The 19,105-nt window shown below is 28.1% G+C and overlaps 1 protein-coding gene across 2 annotated transcripts; it reads right to left on the bottom strand.

Moving 5' to 3' along the window:
• Positions 1 to 12,050: 12,050 nt before the first annotated feature.
• On the bottom strand, positions 12,051 to 13,227 carry LOC133703961 (heavy metal-associated isoprenylated plant protein 41-like). 2 transcript variants are annotated; one of them, XM_062128713.1, is made up of 3 exons: positions 13,077 to 13,227; positions 12,840 to 12,924; positions 12,051 to 12,500 (listed from the first exon to the last, which is right to left on the bottom strand). In XM_062128713.1, exons 1-3 carry the CDS (start codon positions 13,080 to 13,082, stop codon positions 12,238 to 12,240), a joined length of 354 nt encoding a protein of 117 aa, XP_061984697.1. In that variant the 5' UTR covers positions 13,083 to 13,227; the 3' UTR covers positions 12,051 to 12,237. The 2 variants fall into 2 exon arrangements, with proteins under 2 accessions (XP_061984697.1, XP_061984706.1); XM_062128722.1 differs by having other exon boundaries at positions 12,840 to 12,918; positions 13,077 to 13,197.
• Positions 13,228 to 19,105: the final 5,878 nt, after the last annotated feature.

Genomic DNA, 19,105 nt, shown 5'->3' with positions numbered 1-19,105 from the left:
AAGTTGTGCTATGCGTGCTGAGATTCTTAGCTGCTAGATTTATTTTGTGCACTCTTTCTCAACTGATCCAACAAGTTTTTGCGTTCATTCTTGCTTTCACTTTCTTTATAAGCCATGCTTGGTGTTTTTTTTTAAAAAAAAACTATTTATGGAAAATAATTATAGACATAAATCACAAAGTTATAGAAAATGAACCCCCAAGCCAATTGGTATATATCCCTTGACGGGTTATTGGTCTCTTCACCCAAGGTAGCAACCATATCGAACCCAGTGTAAGCCCAATATACAATGGCCGAAGATACAATTCTGATGGTATTCTAAAAATTAACGCTAAATTTTAGTTATTTTATTATTAATGTCTATATGTTTATCTGATATTATATACATAAACAGAGCAAGAAAAAAAATTAAAAAGGTTTAAATTAAAAAAATTATTTTAAAAGAGCTAAAATTTCAGTTATTTTACTACTAAAATTATAAATATTATCAAAGAATAGGCTGGAAAAGACATTTCCTTGCAGGGTCAGGGCCTCTACCAACCCCTCCTACCTCTGCCACTGATTATACATATATACTTGTTCTACTACAGTAGTATATTTTTATAAACAAAACAAAAATCATTCTAATTGTCATCAATTGTCATGATTTGATGGCTAAATTTAGATGGTAAGGTGTCTTTTAGAATTGCATTCCAAACATCATTTTATGATAATTTGAATTTTTTTAATTTAAAATTATTTTTATATTTTTAAATTGTTTTGATATCTTAATGTCAAAAATTATTTTTAAAAAATAAAAAATATATTATTTTTAAATATTTTTAAATAAAAAATACTTTTAAAAAAAATTCTAACTACATTTCTAAACACAGTCTAAATCCATTGATTTTTAACGTTAAAATTATTTTGATTAGCGTTGTCATTTCCCAAATACCAATTAAACGAGTACATTTATGGAAACAATGCCCCTCAATTGCTAACTTTATTTTGATTAAAGTGCCATTTATATACATTTTTTCCGTAAATAAGTAGCCTTTTATAACTACTGGTTTGGCTATTAATGGATCGGATTTTAACCCCAATTTAATCCAATTTTGATGTAATTAAATGAATGTGGTTTACAATCTTTATGACTCGAATCTGCTAACCCATGGATCTATTGTGGATCTATCTCAATCTGGTTTGATAATAATATGATCCAAAATTAATATCAATATTATTTATAAAAATAAAATATAAAAAAAACATAAATAAATAAAAAAACATGACTATGGATTTAGATTCAGGGTTTTTTTTTTCTTTCTCTAAATACTAAATAAAACTCTATATTTATGTTTTTTTTATTAACATAGGTGTTTGAGTCAGCTTGCGTGCGCCTCGACTAATCTCACATATCCCGAAGTTAAGGACCATGTAAGCCTCCAATAGCCCTAAGATTTGCGGGACTTAAACTGGTAATCTCTAAGGAATAAACCCAGAGCCTGACTAGTTAAACTACACTTCTCAGGATTATTTATGTTCTTCTTCTCTCCATATTGATGGCTATTGTTTCAAAATATAACATGATAAGTTTTTTCTTCATCCTTTTCAAATCCTGAATTAATTTGGTAAAAAACCTTATAAAAATATGACAATAATTCATGAGTTGTTTTATAATGTCTTGATCCAATTTCAATTTCTGTCCATCTCGAACTTGTTCTTTATAAAATACTAAAATGTTTCTTTCATACCAATCAAGTTTTGCATAGAGTAGGCATTTTTATTATTTCCCTTTAGCTTTGTCGTAATTATTGTCTAATTTAAATTAATTGTGGCATTTAATTAATATTTGTGATAGGAACATTTGATTATGCAGCATGATTTTGAATGTAGCTAACATTTTTTCTTTAAAACAAATTCAATGGTAAGTCTGATGGATATTTAAAATCTGATATGAATTCATAAGATCCAATTGGATAATTTAGATTTATTATAATCTAATCCAAGTCGAATATACATTACAATTGCAAACAAAACTAAATATCCTCGTGGTTTCATTGTAGTAATACACTGCAGCACCTCTTATAGATTTTATCAGATTTTAAAACTTTATATGAGGCTAATTTCATGAGATATAGTTTGAATTTATAATTAAAAAATTACTTATAAAAAAAAGGACCAAACTAGAAAATAAAAAAAGATCACATGGTCAATCTTGAATTCACACAAAAAAAGTACCTTTTGATCCAAAATCACATTTTGCCTATTTTTTAGTCTCTAAACCCTTAGCCTAAATTTTCAACCACCTCTCTATTGGTAAGAATTTAGTATTGTTGATGATACTTTGTTTGCCATGTTTTCCAAGCTTGAGTGGATGCCCGATTTGTTTATTTGCGAAGCCAATTGGTAGCCCAATAGGCCTATGACTTGGGTTCTATTTATAAAAGCCTTTATTTGTTTTTGTTTTTTTTAATTTTAATTTAATTTTATTAAAATTAAATAATTAAAAATATATCTAGGGTATAATTTTATTAGATATTGTTTAGTTTTTATTTTATTATGATAAGATTATAATATTTTTTATAATATTAGCAAACATTTTTTTTGTATAGATTTTCATGATTTTTTATTTTCTTAAATTTTATTTATTGCCTTTCATGTGTATGTTTATTTTTATTTTTATTTAATTAAATTAAAAAAAAAATAGATTCCAAGAAGTTCCCTTCACTAATACACAAGTAGTGTGTTATTCTAAATTTTTTTAATCCATTCGTGTCAAACATAGTTTTTATTTCATTAAAGCTTGCTTTAATAATTCTAACAAGCTGTTATAAAAAGAATATCTTTGTGAAAAAAAGTTTCAAAAAAAGAATTTGCATGTGTGTGGCGTCATGACAATCGTCCTTCCGTAAAGGGAATATCATGAATGATGTAGGTGGAAAGGACAAGGAATTCTTATTCTTTATTAGTAATATAAAGAGAAAGATAGTCACCACCTAGTATTATATATGATCACTAGAAAACCTAATGGTCTATGAAAGTTTGGGTAAGGGGATTGGTTGTGCAAAAAAAAAATGTATCACTCTCAGTGCCCCCTACTTATAGTAAGTTAGTTTGGTGTTTGTTTTAGCACTACCAGAAATTTAATGGATACAAACGGAATTGCCGATGGAGTGTTTGTATCGGTATTTTATAGTGATATTTACCAACCAAATTTTTTCCCTCGCTAAAACCGTTGGTACATACTGACAGAATATTTTGTCGATATATACCGAAGGAATCACAGACGGAATATAAAGAAATTAAAAAAAATAAAGCATTGCGATGATGTGGAAGTTTTTGTGGGCGATTTTATCGACGGAATTACAGTGAGATTCAAACTAGGATGTCCGTATAGTGACGTGTCTATTTCACCGACAGAATGACCGATGGATTTATAGATGGATATATTTCACCGGTCATTCCATTGGTGATAGTTAATATATGACCTGATCATCGATCATCTCCTCCTCTATTTCTCATTCTTTTTTCCCCTTGCATCTAAACAAACCCCCCCACAACAAACAACCCCCCCAAAAAAAATCTCTTCTCATCTTAACACAACTCATCGTTCTTTAACTTTTGTAGTCACAGTATCCGTGTTCTGATTTTTTACAGATTTTAATTTCATTTTTAGTAAGTAAATCTATCCTCTTTTTTTTAATTTTAACATAATTTTAAAATGTCAATTTTATTATTGAATTTTTTTTAGTTTATGTTTTTTTTTTTTTGTGCTTACTTGTTTTATTGTTTTTTCTTAAACAAACTTGTAGCATGAATTTATAATTTTGTACTTGTTATGGTTTGTTTTAGATTTTGTAAAATTATATTTGTTTGTAAATTGTTGAAACTTATGTCGAATTATCGACTTAGATGTGTTGTGAAGAAATAAATAATAGCTTATTTAACGGGTCCGTTTTAATTTTTATCAATTTTATTGCCGATGTGTAAGTTTCGTAAATTAATGTGTATAAATTTGTATGTACGTATAAAGATAATTGATAATGAATATTTAAGAGAAGTTTGAAAGTAAGTTGGATAATCTTGAACTAAACCAATAGTTTTGCAAATTTATTTACTTAACGTAGTTAATTAATACATATTGTCATCATTATTTTATAGAGGTTCGATAGAAGTCATGGATAATTTTTCATGGATGTATTGAGATTCACTCTAAGGATTGCGAATGATGAATTATTATAATGGGGTTCAGAGTTTTATTAATTCCACAATATCTATTCCGAGAAATATTAATGGAGACGATATTAGGTATCCATGCAGAAGGTGTAAAATTAAAAAGTTTCTTAATCTAGATGTTGTAACGATGCATCTTCTACATAAAGGGTTCATAAAGGATTACATGTGTTGGTAACACGGAGAACTATTTGTTCGTAATGAGAGTATGGTAGAAAGGATGGTTGGGTCAACTTCTAGTGCTAGTAACTTGCATGGAGTTGTAAATGACAATAGTAATCATTCTAGGAATATGGTTATGGAGGCAATGAGAATGAATCAAGGTAATGTCAGTCAATTTCCAATCATAGAAGAAGAACTATTATGGGATGATTGTATAAATCACAATAAATTATCGATCGTTGCACAAGTATTTGTCATCAAGTCAAATTATGGGTTGAGTGAGGTTGGTTATGACAGAATTGTCGAATGGGCGAGAAATATTTTACCTAAAGGGAATAGGATAAAAGATAACTTTATACTGCTAAGTCCATGATGAAATCCCTCGGTTTAGGATACCAAAAAATTAACATATGTCCAAACTTCTGCATATTGTACTTCCTTAAAAATGTTAAGCTGACCGAGTGCATGACATGTGGGCATTCCTATTACAAACCTAGAACTGGCATGAGAAAGACTCATATAGCATATAAAAAACTTAAATACTTCTCAATAACACTTAGATTGTAGAGGTTATTCATGTCACCAAAAATTATTGAGCACATGACATGGCACCATTCATATGATACGGTAAATGGAGTGATGGTGCATCCTTCTGGCAATGAAGCATGGAAACACTTTAATAGTGTGCATCCTCACTTTTCAGCTGAATCAAGGAACGTGCATCTTAGGTTGTGTATAGACAGATTCAACCCATTTGGGTAATTTCCTGCTCTTTATTCTTGTTGGCCGATTATACTCACGGTTTACAACTTGCCACCGGGGATGTGTATGAAACCAGAGTTCATGTTTTTATCTATGATTATACCCGGTCCTAATAGTTTAGGCTGGAATATAGATGTTTATCTTCGACCGTTGATTGATGAGTTAATGCAGTCGTGGTCTTTTAGGGCTTTGACTTATGATATATCGAGAAAACAAAATTTTTTTATAAGAACAGCTTTGATGTGAATTATCAATGATTTTCCAGCTTATGGAATTGTTTCTGGTCGGAGCACGCAAGGAAAACTAGCATGTTTATATTGCATGGAAAACAATAAGGCATTTATGCTAACAAACAGTGGTAAAGAGTCTTTTTTTACTACCACCGGCATTTCTTGCCAATAGATCACAGGTATAGAAAGAACAAAAATGATTTTTTATTGGCAAAGTTGAAAAGGATGTTGCACCCCCATGTCTTTCTAGTGAAAAATTGTATGACGTGGTATTAGAGTACGATGACATTGTATTTGGTTTCCAATCTGGTAAGCAGAAGTTTCTTAGTGTTGGTTTAACCCATAATTGGGTAAAGCAAAGTATTTTCTGAGAGCTTTCTTATTGGAAAACCAATCTCCTTCGTCATAACCTTGATATTATGCACATAGAAAAGACCGTGTTTGAGAACATTTTCAACACGATCATGGATGTGAAGAAGAAGACAAAGGACAACATCAAGGCTATAATGGATATAACGTTGTTTTGTCACTGTAAAAATATGGAGTTGGTTTTTGATGGGTCATGGGTCATAAAATTGAAAGCAAGCTTTGCCTTAGAGAAGAATGCACAACTACTAGTCTACCAATGGCTTAAGACTCTATATTTTCCTGATGGACATGCCTCGAACATATCAATGTTGGAATTGTATCTTCGGTCATTGTATGGAATGAAGAACCATAACTACCGCATTTTTATGCAAACACTCATTCCACTAGCTTATCATGATTTATTGCCAAATAAGATATGTGATGCACTAACGGAGATCACTCATTTCTTTAGATATATATGCTCCAACAAGTTGCAAACACGACATATTGATAGGCTTGAAATGAATATCGTAAAGACAATATGCAAATCTGAGATGATGTTCCTTCCATCCTTTTTTGACTCTATGGAGCATCTACCAATGCATTTATCATATGAGGCAAAAGTTGGAGGCCAAGTCCAGTATAGATGGATGTAACCATTTGAGAGGTTAGATATTACAAATGCAATGTATTGTTAATGTAATTTCATTGTTTTTCTTAATTTAAAATATTTGTTTAATTCCATACAGATTTTTGGGCGTCTCTTGGACGTGAGCCGAGCTCAATAGAGCTTTTTGTGGAGATGCACGTACGAAGTGAAGACTATAAAAAGGGGGTGTAACAGTTCGTCAACAACTACACTCAAAACTTCGTGGTATGTTCGTTCAACCATTTACTTTCGTAAATTATTATTTTTTTGAATTGAATTTGATGATTTCTTTTTTAATTTTCAAGAGACATATAATAGCTGGTTGAGGGTGAGATACGGGGATGATTCTTCGACCCACCCGGATTTCGATCCGGATTTGTAGATAAATGCAAGATTGTCTGATGGACCCGATAGAAATCGGGTGTATAGACTCTCTAACACCACGACCGAGAACTTGCGAGCGACTCATAGTGTCTCAACTGTTGGTAGCTCCCAATCGGTATCAAGCACCCAATCTTAGGAGTTTATGGCCTTACAACAACACACAGTTCATCTCACCGAAACATATGAACGACTCTCGGTAGATTATGAACAACTCCACTAAATGGTCATGGACATGAGATCACATATGGTTGGTACATGCGCGCCCCCTTTTTAATCGTATGGTCCCAGGATCGACCAACCTCCTCCTCCTCCTCCTCCTCCTCCAACGACGTCATAGTTCTAGTTTAATTCTTATTTGTACAAATAAAATTGTAATGAATATTTGGATTTTATATTATTGAATTTTATTTTTACATATTTCAATTTTATACAATTTTATTTGTTTAATTATTTTTTTTATTATTCTATACAATTTTATATTAATTATTCTATACAATTTTATTTTTAAAAATATTTTTTGAATATTATAGACGGTGTTACCGATGACCTCAATCTGTTGGTATTTTCCAGAGAGTTGGAAAACATTTACTGCATATGCCACAATCATCGACGAACTAATTCCATTAGTGATTTACCGATGAAAATATCGACGGACTAAATCCATCTGTATTTTCCAAAGAGTTGAAAAACATTTACTACATATACCACAATCACCAACGGACATATGCCAACAGAATAATTTTGTCGGTATATTTCCAGCAAGTATTTTTTTTTGCGCGCATTTTCTGTCTGTAAAACCATTGGTTTTTTTTTACTGACCTAATTAGTGACAGATGATGGAATTATCAATGAACAGTATATCAATGAATGCATTCCGTTGGTAAATTAATAGGTAAAAGTTTCACAGACGAAATGGAATTTCACGCTGACGAAAAAATTTCATCGGTAAAATTGTTAAATGTTGTCCTGTGAGTTGTGTTTCTATTCATTAGTCTACCTAAGATTCGAGAAAAATCATCATCCATAAGGAGATCCTTATAATCTCATTAGGTTAAAACTTAGCCATTATAAAAAGCCTAAAAAAATCTGTCTAAATTTTAAGAAAAATTCTCCTCGCTAAGAAGATTCTTATCTTACCAGGTTAAATACCAAATATTTTACGATTTCACCCCCTATCATTTTTTAACCTATAAATAATCTATCAAATTATATATTTTTTTTCAATTTCACCCCTATCATTTTTAAATATATAAATAATCTATTAAATTAAAAAAAAATCAATTTCACCCCCCTAATAATTTTTAATATCTATATAAACAATCTATCAAATTAAAAATGTTTTTAGTTTCACTCCTAAATAATCTATCAGATTACAAATGTTTTTTAATTTTGCTACATTATGATTTTTTTATCTTTCAAATTTGATCCCTATTTTTTTAGTTGCTATTTATTTTGTTTGGAATCATTTTTTATTTTTACAAATTTTATCCTCCTTGAGTTTTTTTTCTATCAAATTTTATTTTTATTGTTTTTGTTGCTTTTTTATCTTTTGTAAGTTTTTTTATTGATATTTCTCTACGATTTCATCATTTAAAATTAAATGTTTTTAGAGTTAAACTTCTTGATTGAACTCAGGTCCAGGATTTCACAAGATGTATGTTTTAAAGATTAGACCAGGTTTAAGAGGTGCACCCGAATTTGCTTGTTTTTTTTTTAAGCTCGAGTTTTCTTCTTGTTTTTTGGAGTTTTGCTTTATTATTTTTTACAGTTTGGCTTCTATTAGGTTAGCATTAAGTTATTTGATAATCCGAATAGACTCAAGTATGTTCTTTTTACCATATTTTCATTGTTGTGTTTTTGTCAACTTGTTTATGGTTATTGTATTTTTTTTTTGTATTTCTTAAATTACTACTTGAATCAATGACTCGAGACTTGAAAAAAATTTTACCCTAACATTTTCAATTTCTAAAAATTAAAAAACAATTATAAGTTTTAAGAAAACCAAACAAGTGATTCAGGTAAAACACATTTTTTAAAAAACAAATTCAGAAAAATAAAAAAAAATATCCCACTATCACTATCAGAAACTACCTAATTTCTGATATAACCTTCTTCCAGCATTTTTCTATTAGACATTATTTTAATAATATTCTTAAAAAAATCATGAATGAAAAGTATCCAGTGGCTGATTATTTCATATTTTTTTTCAAAAAATATCTATCGACAATATTATATCAAAAAGGGTAATCTATGTGTTAATGGTGTTAAAAGATAGATGATGGATTTTCTATCGGTAGTATTTAAAAGCAAGCACCGATGGAAATTTTGTTGATAAATTATACATTGAGAAAAATCTTGCTCTTCTATATGAATTATCTGATACAAATATATAAAAGAAAAAAGGAAAGAAACATCTCACTGGATATATAAGTGCTAGGATGGATATCATCTCTGATAACCTAGATTAATTAATAGAATATGAGTGAATCTCAAAACATTTAAAAATTAAAATAGCTAATCTATAAATATAAACTAGTTTAGTTTTATAGCAAGAATACTAGCGGGTTACTTCCTTTCACAGCTAGCTATGCGAAGTGTCTAGTAAGAAACTATTTTACTTTTTAAGTTTTTTTTTTAAAATAATAATTATTATTTGTGATAAGGTTTAAATATTGATTTATTTTGCAGTCTACATAACTTGAATATGAGTCTACTCCGATGAAGTTGTATACGAAAACACATATACGAAAAGAAGATTGACGAAAAAAAATATAATTGTTTGTCGATAAATGAACTTAGACGTTTATTATAAGTAGACTTTGAAATCTTTTGTATATTGTTTGAATTAATATTTTTTTATTAATATCTCTAATTTGTTTTTTTTTGGTGTAGGAACAATATAGTGCTGTCATGCATGCTAAAGATGAAGATGACCCTTCAACTCATCGGGCCACACAAGTACAGTGAGTGTTTTTTATATTTTTGTTATATTTTTTGAATTATTTAAATTATTATTTGAATCAATAATTCTTAATATTTTTTAAGTTGAAAAATAAAATGCTTGGACTGCAGTGTAGTGCGGGTAACAAATAGAATAAAAATACAAGAGGGAAGAAAAAACAAAAGCCACGTTCCCGTCGCGCCAACTGAAGAAGACCCATTCAACATATTTTCTATCAAAAGCATGAAAGAAAGCAGCTGTTTGGGCATAATTGTTTTTCGTAGTCAATGGGATGTAATTAAAGTCTCTAAAACTTGTCTTTTGGGTCCAACATGATCTTGATTGTATAGTTCACCTAGTGTTGGTTTGTCCTCTACTAGCTTTGTTGCTCTGAAATTTCCAATTCGCAAGTCGACGGTCGAAAATGTCTAGCTCTTTTGTCATTTATTACTTGTTGAGTCTTTAATATATAGATTTAATTTGCTCTTCTACATCCATGACCGCTAGGAAATTGTTGACTAACACCATGGGAGCTTGCTGGTGCAAGACTCGAAAAATAAACATTTTGATGGTATAATCTTACCCTGCTTGCTTGCAAGGAATTTGTCTTGGATTTTTTTTTTTTTTTTTTGCGGGCAAACATTAAAGATATGGTGAATAATTAATGTTTTACATAGACCTCCATTATATCCAAAATTACTTTTTATTTATATAACTAGATATTTTAAATGTTTTGATGGTATAGTTTTATTATTCGTTAACAAGAAGTTCAATTTCTGAAAATTAAGAAAAAAGATTATTTATTTTAAGAAAACCAAACAAATGATTCAGATAATACACAATTTTTTTTAAAATAAATAAATTTTCAGAAAAATAAAAACAAATTATCCCACTATCAGAAACTATAGCTAATTTCCGACATAACCTTCTTCCAGCCCTTTTCTATTAGACATTATTTCAATAATATTCTTCAAAATAAATCATGTATGAAAATACCCAGTGGATAATTATTTCATTTTTTTCAGAAAATATCCATCAACAATATTACATCAAAAAGGGTAATCTATGTGTTAATGGTGGAAAAAGATAGGTGATGGATTTTCTATCGGTAGTATTTAATTAAAAGCACCGATGGAAATTTTGTCGATAATTATAATTGAGAAAAATCTTGCACCTCTATATGAATTATCTGATACAAATAGATAAAAGAAAATAGGAAAGAAAGCAACAACACCAGTAGATCCTCCCTCCCTCGTCAATACCAATCCACTTCACCGTTTACTACGAAGTTGCCTAGCTTCCGTTTGGAAGCATCAACAGTAGCCATTTTTATATTAGAAGCTTTGTTTGTTTTATAGGAAGTAGTTTTTTTTAGAAAATAAATTATATTTTAATTTTTAGTAGTATAATAAAAAAATAAATTTAAAAGTACTTTCCAGTATTTGGTTATGTGATGAAAAATAAGTTGGAAAATAACTTATTAATGTTTTATTTTTTTTAAGTTTATTAAAATAATGAGGAACAAATCTTACAAATTAAAAAGTTGAATGAGAATGAAATTGAAAAAAAAATATAATTTTATAAATTATCTCAAATAAAATAAATAATAATAAAAATAATAGAGATCAAATTTAAAAAATAAAAAAATTGAAAGATGAAGAAATTAAAATAATAATAATTAACATTTCATAAATTATTTCAAATAAAATAAGTAACAATAAAAAAAAATGAGGATCAAATTGATAGATAAAAAATTTCAATTAAAAAATAATAAGGGAAAAGCAAATAACAATTATAAAAATAAGGACCAAAGTTAATATAAAAATTAAATTTTAAGAGATAAAATTGAAAAATAAATATTCAAAACAATATATATATAGCAATCAAAAGTTTGAGAATCAAATTTGATATAATTAGGAAATAATATGACATTTCTAAATTTTTCACAACTTTTAAAAAGTGTTTTCGACACAAAATAAAAGGAAAAAACTTTCCTGAAAACCAAGCCAAATTTTCATTTGACTGAAAAGTGTTTTCTATTGACCAACTTTTCTAATGGTAAATAAACAGAGAAAAATTTGAAAAGTAATTTCAAGGAAAGTGATTTCTGGAAAACAAATGCAGCTTTTAAGTGCTAGGATGGATATCATCTCTGATATAAAAACCTAGATTAATTAATAGAATTATATGAATCCATCTTAATTATATTATATGTATAAGTGGTAATTAGTTTAATGTTGAAGTGAATCTCGACATTAACATTTAAAAATTAAAATGGCTAATCTATAAACATAAAGTGGTTTTAAATCCCTTGTATTGTCCAATTAATCAAAATGATGGTTCTAAGACAATGAAATAAACTCTTTTCTGTGAATGATATCCAACTCCATTAATATTACGATACTGAAGCTGTAAGCTGAGTACTGCATGCACACTAGCTGGAGCATAACTATGTATAGAATTCGCAAATCACAGGTTTTAAACTCTTGTAAACAAGAACATATATCTTTGATATCTCATAAATAACAAGGAAATTTATGCAGATATATCTCAAAGGATGGAACAAGTAGGAGGCTGGGATGGAGAGTAAATGTCTCCGCACACCATAGGTGGAGGATAGTGATGAAAGTAATTGTTTGGCCAATACAGCACGTCTTTCTCTTCCGTTTTCTTCTCTTCTTTCTTCTCTTCTTTGACACTCACTATCATAACATGCCCAAATTTTTTCTTCAGGGCATGGGCCAGCTTAACCGAATCAACTTCCCCAATCACCACAACTTTGTCTGTCCCTTCTATTGCCACAGAATTCACACCTGTCCGACATAATAAACTCCGTATCAGAACCTCTGTAAGATTTCATAACATGTTACTGTTCCAAAGTAAACATTTAGAAAAGTTTATATGACGCGTGCATGAAGGGAAAACATTAACAAAGAAAAAAAAAGAAAATGAAGAGTTTGTACAATATTAGTTGCATGAAACGACCACACCTACTAAAAAAGATTACTAAATGAACCAAAATGTATTTATTCCTTGCAATTTGCGGAGCTCAGTCTCAGTATTTCTCTAACATGGTAAGTCTCCTGATCGATCATCGTACAGTTCTGGGAAAGCAAAACATGTTCATTCGGAAATTAAGGAACGCTAAATACCGTCTGCGACCGCCGCAATCTTCATAGCCTTCGTTCTGTGTTTGCTGGAGTTCATTGGTACCTCCATAACTATTTTTTGCTGCACCTTTGAACAACAAACATTCCCACTTACGTGAATGTTAGTTAATCACATATAGTAAAAGCTTGCACTTCTTATTCTCTGAGTTTAAGGAAAATGAATCTCACATAAATTAAGCAGTAAACAGTGTGACAAGTTCTGAAGGGGAAAATACTTACCTTCATTCTCAACAGCAACAGAAACCAAAGGCAGTTAATTTCGGTGAAATACTCTCTTAGGTTTCAAGTCTATTGTGAAATGGAGGAAGAGGAGATGCTTAACTTGTATTTTATAGGAAAATAAAATACTTCTTGAGTCACACTTGGGACATACGCGGTCCAAACGCTGAAATATTCTAACCCTGTATTGTCACATCAGTTCACTGGTCAGATGACAGAAGCAAGAAAACTCCGCCTCTGCTGGTGGCAGAAGTCTCAGTGCGGTCATTTTGTTCCTTAGAAAAGTAGTTCACATAGAAGGCTCAGTGCGGTCATTTTGTTCCTCAGAAAAGTAGTTCACATAAAGTTCTTAGTTTAAAAAATTCATAAATATATATTCATAGGAATCTCTGACAGCCAGGTGTATAACGAGTAAAAAAATAAATTAAGATGTGCGTAAAATAACCAGATATCATCTTAAATTAAAAAATAAGGTTATAATTTAGTTTAACAATAATTAAAAATATTAATTATTAAGATAAAGGTAATTTTTTAAAAGTTAATAAAACTATATATAACTTAATTTTTAATTAACTAAACATTAAAAATTAAAATTAAAAAAATAGAAAAAAACCCAGAAAAATTTGAGTCAACATAGACTAGCCTTCCAAACCTGTGATCTAATTTATAAAAACAGAATCATTCTATAGAAAACAAGTAAAAAAAATCATGAAATTAAAAAAATCAAAATCAAAATAATGAAAATTAAATTTAATATAAGAAAAATTTGACAATACACTCTGGTATTTTTGACGAAGTAAGGTGAAAAAATTGAGAAGAGGATATATAAAAGAGAGAGGAAAAGAAATGAAAGTATAGTGGTTGGCTGAAGCGACACTGTTTTTCTTCCCCAACACTTGTCATCGCTTAATAAAGACCCCTCCGAGATGATTCTAGCGCCGCCCATAAAGGTAGCCTTCGGAGATTAGCGGCCATCATAAACACTCCCAATCTCCCATAATGCAACGTCCCCCTTTACACCCTAAGATATGCATTACACATGCCATTTATTTTTACTCTGCTTGTTCAATTTAGTCCCTCACTTTGCAAAAAATAGGGTTGAACATTTGTTTTGATTTCAATTTTGATTTTCAAAGTTTTAATTGTTTTAAACTAATGAAACTAAATTTCATTTTGTCAATTGAAACATTAACTAGTTTTTCATTACTAGTTTTTTATACCTAGTTAATGGAAAAAAAAACCATCAAATCCAATCTCAATTGTTTTAAACAACCTTTTTTTTTTTCATTGCAAGATCTTTATAATTACTTAACTGAAACAAACCATCAAATTCAATCTCATCAAAACTTAAAAAACTTAAAGTGAAAGGATCAATTCGAAAAAAAAATAGTAATAAAAAAATCAAAGGATAAAAAAAACTAGGGTGAACATTTTCTCCTTATTGTCAATTCAGTCTATGATGCTAGCAAAAAAAAAAAAGATTGAATATTTTTCTAATCTTGAAATTCAATCCTGAAGCTTTAATTGTTTTAAATCAATAAAAATCTATTTAACTATGTCAAACTAAGTATCAACTGAGTGATGAATTTTTTTCTCAACATCATGATATCCTTATACCTAAGCAATTAAAACAAAAAAAAAAGATTGAATATTTTTCTAATCTTGAAATTCAATCCCGAAGCTTTGATTGTTTTAAATCAATAAAAATCTATTTAACTTTGTCAAACTAAGTATCAATTGAATGAAGAATTTTTTTTTTTTCTCAACACCATGATATCCTTATACCTAGGCAATTAAAACAAATTGTCAAGTCTAATTTATAATAAACACAATATTAAACAAATAAATTAAAAAAAATAATAATTTCGGGACCACAATTAAAAAAATCCAAACAACCAAAATAATGACATAAAAAAAATTAACTATGGAATACTATTAAAATCAAAACTGATATCTCTATACTATTATATATATATATATATATATATATATATATATATATTGATTTTGCCATATTTTTTAGTTTTTTTATAATTAAGTTGCTAGGGTTTTGCTATCCATTTTTTATTATTATTATAGTTGGCTAGATTGCTTCTTTATAAGGAGTTTTTTCTGTAAGGTTTTTCTCCTCCTCTTTTGAGTCTTTGTTAAAATAAATAAATATTATTTTTTTTCTTGAATGTGAATTTTTAATAGGAAAACTTTATGGTAAGAAATTAATTAAAGTTTTTTTAATTGTTTCAAATCTATTTTTTTTCCAATTTTTCCAAATTTATTTGATTCTCTATTTATTTTTCTTTTCTTCATTTGTGTAATTTCTCTTCATATTATTTAATCTCCATCATCTTAGTTTCTTTTTGCTCATCGATTCACACCCTAATTTTTTTTCATTTTATCTTCATTTTTCTTTGTATTTTAATTTTTCATTTTTATTATAAAGAATTACATGAAATAAAATAAAGTATCAAAAATCATGAAATAATCATAAAATACTTTCAAAAGATAATTTTTTGAAAATTTAATATATTTTATAAATTAGAGGTAAAAAATGGATGGGTTATGATATATATTCAATTATTGTTTTGATTTTAAATTATTAGGGTTTTGCTATCCCTTAATTACAACCCGAAAATTCCTAAACTTAATTTTTACATGTGATATTCAATTATTGTTTTGATTTCAACCCTATATATATATTATTTTTCTCTTTTGCACTTTCTTTTGTTTTTCTTTTGTATTTTATATGATTATTAACAAAAATGACTAAAATAACAAAAAAACATTTTTTTGATATTTGAAATATATATAAAAAAGAAGGGTAAAATATTGGATTTTGACAAAAAAAAATATTTACCAAAAATATATAGGGCGTGAGATATTTATTGTAACACTAAACACAGTTTATCTGGATTGCTATAGTAAAATTATCTTTTTATCATTGGATAAAAAAAAACACTTGAGGGTGAGGGTGTTTTGTTCTTTTTCACTAGCTCATTGGTTATTAAGAGATTGTTGGGGTATGTTAGTCTTTTTAAGAATTTTATACAATAAAAATATATTTTTACCCTCAAGGTCAATAAAATTTAGAGTTGTTGATCAAATATTTTATTTTTTTTTACTTTTCATAAGGTTTTAAACAGTAAAAATACTTATTTACCTCCAGGATAAAAAAATATTGGGTTGGCCAAGGGTTTTTTTTTGTTTTTCCCTTCTTCGTGTATAATTAAAATACGTTATTGACCTTAGAAATGACAAAAAACAAGATTTGTATTTGGGGGTACTTTAGTAATTTCACACGCAGTTTTTTGGTAATAACTATGGTCATATTTTGGTATTTTTCGGACGTTGACTTTTTAATTTTTTATTCAAGAAAGCGGTTGGCGCGTGGTCATTACACACCAATGAGTGAGTGGCTTTCGCACCATTTAGGTAGCGAGGATGAAGCCACTGGTGCCCAAACTTGACCTTCAGTCGTGTCTTTGAAGGCACCACCATGTCCGTTTTCTCATGGTATAGCACATAGAATCGTATAATGTTCAGATTGTCTCCGATTGTTGTCGTTTTTTCCCTTCTTTTCTCACTTTTGTTAAACAAAGTGCATGATTGTCCTTTTTGTTTTTGCCTTTTAAATTTCAATTCTCATTCTTTTTATTTTTTATTTAGTTCTTATTCCTTTTTATAAGAGTTTTGTTTGTTTTCAATTTAGTCCTTCAAACAATTTCTCATATGTTTTTTTTTCATTTCAGTTCTTATTCTTTTTATTTTTAATTTATTTCATTTGACCTTTTGTTAAAGATTTATTTGCTTTCAATTTCATGCTTCAATCAAAGTTCTTTGTTTTTTCATTTTTAGTTTTTGTCCTTGTTTTTTTTTTTTTTTCCGTTCTTGTTCATTTTATAATAGTTTTGTTTGTTTTCAAATTTGTCCTTCAATTATAATTTCTCATATTTTTTCATTTTATTCCTTATTCTTTTGATTTTTAATTTATTTCCTTGGCTCTTTTGTTAAAGTTTTATTGGCTTTCTATTTTATTTTTCAATCAAAGTTTATGTTGTTTTATTTTTTTAATTTGACCCTCATTTTTTTGATTTGTTTTCCCTTTTGTTAAAGCTATTTTTCAATTCAATTTGACCATTCGATTGAAAATTTTTGTTTTTCTCTCTAGTTTATTTTTTTTATTTTCACCCTCATTCTTTTAATTAATGTTTTTAGATCATTTTGTGTAATTGATTTTGTTTTCCTGGTTTCATGTTTTGACATTTGATTTGTTGGGAATTCGATTTTATATTTTTTCATTTGCAGAGCTTCTGATTTGATGATCCGGGTCACAAATTTGAAAAGTTGATATTATTTAACATCGTTTTTTTGCTAATTTTCTTTTGATGATCTTATCATTCTACATTAGTTTTTTTTTTTAATATTGGTTTTGTGATTATCTTTGATTTCGTTCCTATAAGTTTATCTCAATATCATGACTTGATCACAGGTCTTGCATGCCTTTTTTGAATAGAAGGTTTTTTAAAATTGTATTGCTTATGTTTGATTTTTGAAGATACTATTATAATATATCTATAATTTTTTTATACAAATGAACTTTATTTTTTAAAATAAAGAATATTCATTTTTATATATTATTTCTTATGTGTTCCGCCTTGCATAATATTTTTTAGGGTGTGGATTTGCTCAATCAATTTCATTTATATTTATATTTTTATTATATTTTATCTATTTCAATAAAAAAAAAGTTCAATAAACATAATCGGGTAAATATATCATTTTGTGTGATTGAATATCTTGATTTATATTTATCCCTTATTTTTTTAATTTTTCTTTCAATTATCATTAACAATATTTTTTGTTTGTTTATTGAGATAAGATAGAAAGGGTCCTCAATTTATTTTGGTACGTGTACTTTTATAAATATTTTAAATATAACTTTAAATATTTAAAATTATTAGATTGGTCCCTTAACAATATTTAATCCTAGTTCCCGCCAATGCAAAAACATGCAAATTTAGTCCATTCTATTATAATAAAATTGTACGGAACATGCAAATTTAGTCCATTCTATTATAATAAATTATGCAAAAACATGCAAATTTAGTCCATTCTATTATAATAAAGAAAGAATTTAAGCAGAAATCACAATTCCTTAACAGAATTGCTCGGAAAGTACTCTAAGAAAGAATTTGCAGGGAAAAGTGGCGTTCCCATCATGCTTACTTAATTAATTATACATGACAACCACATCAAAATAAATAAAAAATAAAAAGAAACTTTCTTTTGTTTTTTTTGTTTTTTTGTCGTCAATGGAGTTTGGTCTCCATATAGATTTGTTACTTATATCTAACATGCTTTCGTCGGTTTGTGATTAGCTCGGCTAGTATATGCTTTCACATCTTTAGTCCACTTAAATTACGTGTTTGAGCTGGTCTCCGTCTTTGGCGTTTACTTGCCAAGTCTTCAAAGATTTATAATCTGTTAATGTGATCGTTGTTTTGGGAGTTATTGCTTTTAAAATTATTTTTATTTTAAAATATATTAAAATAATATTTTTTTTATTTTTAAAAATCTATTTTTGACATTAATATATTAAAATAATTTAAATATATAAAAAATTAATTTAAAATAAAAAAATTAATTTTTTACAAAAATATTTTGAACCGCAAAATAAATGGAGTAATCCCATTCAAGACCATAAATTAATAAAATGTGTAACACGTGTATGTATTTTATCAATTAGGAAACATATTTTTCATTGATTTTCACATATTAAGAGCTTATGCCTCTTCAATTAGATCATGGTTAGAACGGTATATTTATAAGAGTTGTTTTTTAAAATCTTCTTGCAGATACAAATTCAAAATGATAATATAATAAATAAACTCACTCAATTCTCTTTCAACAAATAAAATAATAATAACATTTTCATGTTGATTTCATAAAATAATTATTTGAATTTTGCTTAAAATCATGGTTAATAGACATATTAGTAAGTGGGAATGTAAAAAATTAAAATTAAATAAAAA

Source organism: Populus nigra, chromosome 1 (genome assembly GCF_951802175.1).
Source record: "Populus nigra chromosome 1, ddPopNigr1.1, whole genome shotgun sequence".
Taxonomy (NCBI): domain Eukaryota; kingdom Viridiplantae; phylum Streptophyta; class Magnoliopsida; order Malpighiales; family Salicaceae; genus Populus; species Populus nigra.
This window is presented reverse-complemented; position numbering and strand designations above follow the sequence as displayed.

Excerpts from the sequence above, each read along its gene's own strand:
- LOC133703961 (XM_062128713.1), bottom strand. Across the intron at positions 12,501-12,839 it reads GATTGCGGCGGTCGCAGACG|GTGTGAATTCTGTGGCAATA; the intron begins GTATTTAGCGTT and ends TATGTCGGACAG.